The sequence below is a fragment of the Pyrus communis genome, chromosome 16 (assembly GCF_963583255.1).
Source record: "Pyrus communis chromosome 16, drPyrComm1.1, whole genome shotgun sequence".
NCBI lineage: Eukaryota > Viridiplantae > Streptophyta > Magnoliopsida > Rosales > Rosaceae > Pyrus > Pyrus communis.
The window spans coordinates 6,670,645-6,676,207 of NC_084818.1; the positions used below are offsets into that span (position 1 = coordinate 6,670,645).

Genomic DNA, 5,563 nt, shown 5'->3' on the forward strand with positions numbered 1-5,563 from the left:
TACTGGATATGACAAATCCGGCAACTATGTGTACGTTATTCATCCGCATCGTTGACACCCCTATATCGAACGTCCCCTAATAACAGAGAGCTCACGGAGAAAACTCATCAAGAGCCAAACTTGCCACGTGTACGGTGACGATAACAGGGCCATAAACATAATGGTAGAGAGCTCCGTAGTATACATTGCCACCCAAGCTCACCAATATCTTTCTCATACCCCAGTCCTTCACAGTCTTATTTCTCAGGAAAAAAATAAAATAAAAAGTAAAAAGAAAAGGAAATTCTGTGTTCCGGCGCGGGAAAATCGCACCGGCGAAGGTACTCTTTCCTCTCATTCTTCTCAATTTCTAGGTTTTGGCCTCCATTTTTCTGTGTATCGTGCTTGTATACATATATAATTTGCGTATGTATAGGTTATTGAAAATTCAGTTTGATCGCTTTGAGCTCTGCGTATTTTTCTCAATCTGTGTCGTCACTGCGCGCTCTATGTGATCGAAGATCAATTTTTTAGGGTTTTTGTTTTTGCAGTGTGCAGATTGGTCGAGCAGAGGCTCCTAAGCTTGGAGCTTGGAGTTGCATGGTTTGGGTTTGACAGAGAGTGGAGTGTGGGAAAAGCTGAGGTTGACAGTGAGGGGGCGAGTTCATTGAGCTGTGCTGTGGTGACTCAGTGAGCCTTTTTCAAAAAATGGTAGACTCTGAACTCTGATTGAAGCTTTTTGATGCCAATGTCGTGTCCAAATTTTCGGTTTATCTTTTTTGGGGTTTTTGATACCATTGCACCTGAGAGGTATCGGGCTTTTGATAAATCGTGGTGCTGCCTGTTTTGCAGCTTTTTTCTCTGTGTGGTTGTTTCTTTTTTCTATCTATTTTCAGTCGATGATCTTCTTTGTGTATGTAAAATGGGTGTTTTCGTGTGCGTTGGTTCTTTGAGAATTAAATAATCGTATCTTTGCGTTGTTGATATTTTCAATCTGATCTGGGAACCCAATCTTGTTTTGATTGTTTGAAAATGTGAAATTTTTAATGAAAAATGATGACTGGCTTATATGCCGAATGGAAAGCCATGTGCTTTTTGTACAGAGTTATGGTATTTGATCTCTACACGCTTGACTTCTGGTGATCAGACTGAAAATGATCTGTAATTTCCTTGCTACATTATTTACTAATTTACATTCATAGAATTCAATTTAAAGGATGGATTCTTTTGCGACGGTAAGGTGGGTATGTGAGTAGAGTGATTCTGGACCTCAACAATCGCATTTGGGCAAGCAAAAAGAACTAGATATGCATTATCCGTGAGCATCTGTTTTCTTACTAGAATACATTATTGGTTATTACTGACTGTTAATTGCATGATGCTTCTTAGTAATTTTGCTACAATGTCAAACTAATTGAAAAACATTATTGAGAGAAATTGTCATCTATAAATAAAAAAAAAAGAACTTAGTTAGCAGCTTTCAAGAGTTTAAGTTTGATACCAGTTATGTTGAGTAATAGTAAGATCAGAATACTTGAATAAATTTGCAGTGACCAGTTAAGCATCCTTGCAACTTTGGATTATAGAATAACTTGTTTAACTTAGACCGCTTTGTATGTGGGATCAACATCAAGCGCTGAAAGATTTACCTCTTCTAGTAAAAATTTGTAAAAACAATTAAAAAAAAAAAGTGAGCTAACATTGGATTATTAGAAGTATATTAGATCAATTCCTATCAAGATTCTAGTATCTTGTACTTATTAGCTAAAAGTCTACGAGCTAACATAGGATTTCTGCATATATTGATATTTCATTTCATTACTTTTTGAACGAATTTTCTTCTCATAGCTTGCTAAGTGCAGCTAGTAAGAAATAAATTTACTTACGAAGCGCATATTTATGCTTTGATAATTATGTTTTTTTCTTAACAAATTATTTTACTTAGCATATTGGTGAAGAAATCTAATCATGGTTAGATGTATCTGATCATTTTAGCTCAGGAAGCTTTATCTAATGGGGACCGACGTGATACAAAGCTTTATCAAATAAATGCCTAATAATTTCCTTAGAAGAGTTTCCACGATTAACAGCAACTTGCTGTTCTTTTTGCTAAATCCAGCCTCTATTGTTGTTATTAATACCAAGTGTGTTGGTTCTTATTGTTATTTTAAAATGATTTTTGTAACAATTAGTTTTGGAAACCATGCATATTAGGAAGTTGTTCTTTGACGCTTTGAATTGCCTACAGCTCCGTAAGGCAAAATTTTCTTTCTCTTCCATCATAAAATGATTTCTCTCCAAGTCCTTTTGCATTATGTAGGAAAAGATTTGATGCTTCAGAGCATAACTGATTTGGACAGACATAAGAAATTATTAATAATTTCATCGTAACAGCCAGGACCTGGTTTGTTAGCACCACTGCCAATATTCTTCTGAACGGGATTAATTTTATGGTAGGAGTTATGCTTCAGAGCATAACTGATGTGAAATGATAAAATGCATTTGGTTGTCTAGGAAATCATCTCTGGTGGGAGTTAAAAAAAATCTATAAAAATAAGCTGTTAGTGAATCGTGTATGTATCTTCTTGGAAGATATGAATCACGTTTAATTTCTTTTGATCGCTCTTAAAGTTCAACATTAAGTGGTGCTGTAGAACGATCTGTTTGTCCTTCTGTCTTCATATACATGTCTCCTCTGTTTTCAGATGCTATTATTTTAATGAATATGCTTATGTTTAGAAAGCTACTGTTCTTATTTTAACATTTTGTCATTCAATCTAAACAGTAATTTTCTTTGGCAGTCTTTCCAACCCAAAAGTTTGTGGACTCCGAGAGATTCTAGCTGTCTAACTGATGGAGAGATGGGTTATGATAATTCTTCCAGATTAGATTCAAAGCGTGGTCACCAGTGGTTTATGGATTCCAATGGGCCGGAGCTCTTCAACAACAAGAAGCAAACAATGGAGGCTGTTAATGGCAGGCCAGTTTCAGATATGGGTTATGACAATCCTTCCAGATTAGATTCAAAGCAAGGTCACCCGTGGTTTGTGGATTCCAATGGGGTGGAGCTCTTCAACAACAAGAAGCACGCAATGGAGGCTGCTAATGGCAGGCCAGTTTCAGGAGTTCCACATTTGGCTATTTCGCCGTGGGAAAATACTTCAGGGTTTCAGTCAGTTCCAGGGCAATTCTCTGATCGGCTTTTCGGATCTGAGCCAGTAAGGCCAATCAACCCAGGTGAGAGGAACATTCAATCTGTTGGAAATGGACATATGAATTTGGGAAGAAAGGGTTTTGAGAATCAATATCGAAATGATCCGTCAGTAGGTTTGTCAATGTCTAACTCTATCGAAGACCAATCATCGTGTCTCAGTTTTGGTGGACTCAGAAAAGTTAAGGTCAATGAAGTTAGGGACTCTGAGAACATCATGTCTGCGTCAATGGGGCACTCCTACATTAGAGGAGACAATACAATTTCAGTGAGTACTGCATATAATAAGAGCAATGACAATACCATATCTTTGGGTCCGACTTATAATAATGGCGAAGAGAACGGAATCTCAATAGGGCCTGCCTTTAATAAAGCAGATGACAATTTCATTTCAATGGGTCACGCCTACAGTAAGGGAAATGGGAATTTCATATCGATGGCTCAAAATTATAACAAGGGCAACAATGGTAACTTATCAATGGGTCCGCCCTTTGACAAGGAGGATGGAAGTTTTATATCAATAGGCCAGTCATGTGAAAAGGGAGAGGGCAGTTTCATATCATTAGGTAGATCCTACAACAAAGGTGATGAGAATTTTATTTCTATGGGTGCAACATATGGTAAAGCAAACGAGAATTTCATCTCGATGGCTCCCACCTATGATAAGCAGACTGATAATATTACATCAATGGGTCCGGCCTATGACAAGGCTGATTCGACTGTTGTACCAATTGGTCCTCCCTTTGATAAAGGAGTTACCAATTCTATGTGTCATAATTACAATAAGAATGACAGCACCACCATCTCTTTTGGAAGTTTCCATGATGAACCCGAGACAAATCCTTCTGGCGGGATCATCAACAACTATGATTTGCTGACGAGTAGTCAGAACACGGCTCAGCAGTCAGAAGAACTTGGCCTGAAGGATCCAGTTCAGTCACATACAGATCCAAATGTAGGTGAAGCTCTGCAAGTTGATTCTAAAACTGATATGGTTCCAAAAATTAAAGAGCCAAGGACTGCTAGGAAAGCTCCTCCAAACAACTTCCCTTCAAATGTCAAAAGTTTGTTATCGACTGGCACGTTTGATGGCGTTCCGGTGAATTATGTTTCCTGGTCACGGGAGGTAAGCTGATAACTATTGATCGTTCTGATTCTTTTGACAGGTGATTATTTTTCTGTAATAATTCCTTGATTTGACTTGTATATGTTATCTGCAGAAAAACCTCAAAGCAACCATAAAAGGGGCCGGGTATCTATGTTCCTGCGATCAATGCAATCACACAAAGGTAATGAACTCTTGTTAGATTCAACTGCTTTGAAGTAAGACACAACGAATTTATCCTCATATCTTTCAAAATTGTAACTTAGGGAAGTGCTTTATTAACATGTGTAGAAAAATTAAAAAGAAATTGTTTCATTTAGCCGTATGCTGTGAGAGTTGCACGTATGGTAACCAGGGGGGTTTGCGTCTATACGTGTAGTGTGGTGGTTGGGCCTCCCACCCTATTTGTTCCATGATCTATTGGTCTACTGGAGCTACCCACTTTGATCAATTAGCTTTCGATCTGCGATTTGTAACTTAGCTCAAACGTTTAATTATATCATGCAGTCTCTTAATGCTTATGAGTTTGAGCGTCATGCTGGTGCCAAGACCAAACATCCCAATAATCACATCTACTTTGAGAACGGAAAGACCATTTATGCAGTAGTCCAAGAGCTGAAGAACACTCCTCAGGACATGCTGTTTGAGGCCATTCAAACTGTGACAGGGTCTCCTATTAATCAAAAGAATTTCCGCATCTGGAAAGGTGATGAATAATTTTAGATGATTTTTTGGAGTGACCTGCTTAACACAATTTCTCTCATACAATCTCTATTTTTGCCTTTTTCAGCATCATATCAAGCCGCAACCCGAGAACTTCAGCGTATCTATGGAAAAGATGAAACTGCTGTACCTTCTTGACATCGGAATTTTCCTCATCAACTTGTTAGGGGGTTAATTAAGATGTGATCGTGCATGGCAGCAATGCAGCGTACAGATTATAGTAAATTACTAAGTTATAGACACCTCGATTTGAATACTGCATTTGGTGGATGGTTTACAGGTATTTTCGCCGTTTGAAACGGTTCGTATAAAAATAGAATTTTGGATTTTGGACAGTTTATTATCTGTTACTTGATATTGTGTGAACGTTTGTTTTGCTCTCTGAAAAATGTTTTGAAGTACCCATGCTGAGTTGGCCGCTTTCCAATTGAAGAAGCATTATCTTCAGGCTGATAGATGTGTAGCCTCTCTGTGGAGGCCAACTATTGTCTATGTTGGTTATCTTAGTCTTGCCATTAATTAAATAAATTTGAGGTTCATATTCA

At 37.9% G+C, this 5,563-nt stretch overlaps 1 protein-coding gene across 1 annotated transcript; it reads left to right on the forward strand.

Moving 5' to 3' along the window:
• Positions 1-205: 205 nt before the first annotated feature.
• LOC137720328 (uncharacterized) lies at positions 206-5,563 on the forward strand. Its single transcript, XM_068459381.1, has 6 exons — positions 206-320; positions 531-690; positions 2,781-4,316; positions 4,411-4,479; positions 4,803-5,001; positions 5,086-5,563. Exons 2-6 carry the CDS (start codon positions 688-690, stop codon positions 5,154-5,156), a joined length of 1,878 nt encoding a protein of 625 aa, XP_068315482.1. The 5' UTR covers positions 206-320; positions 531-687; the 3' UTR covers positions 5,157-5,563.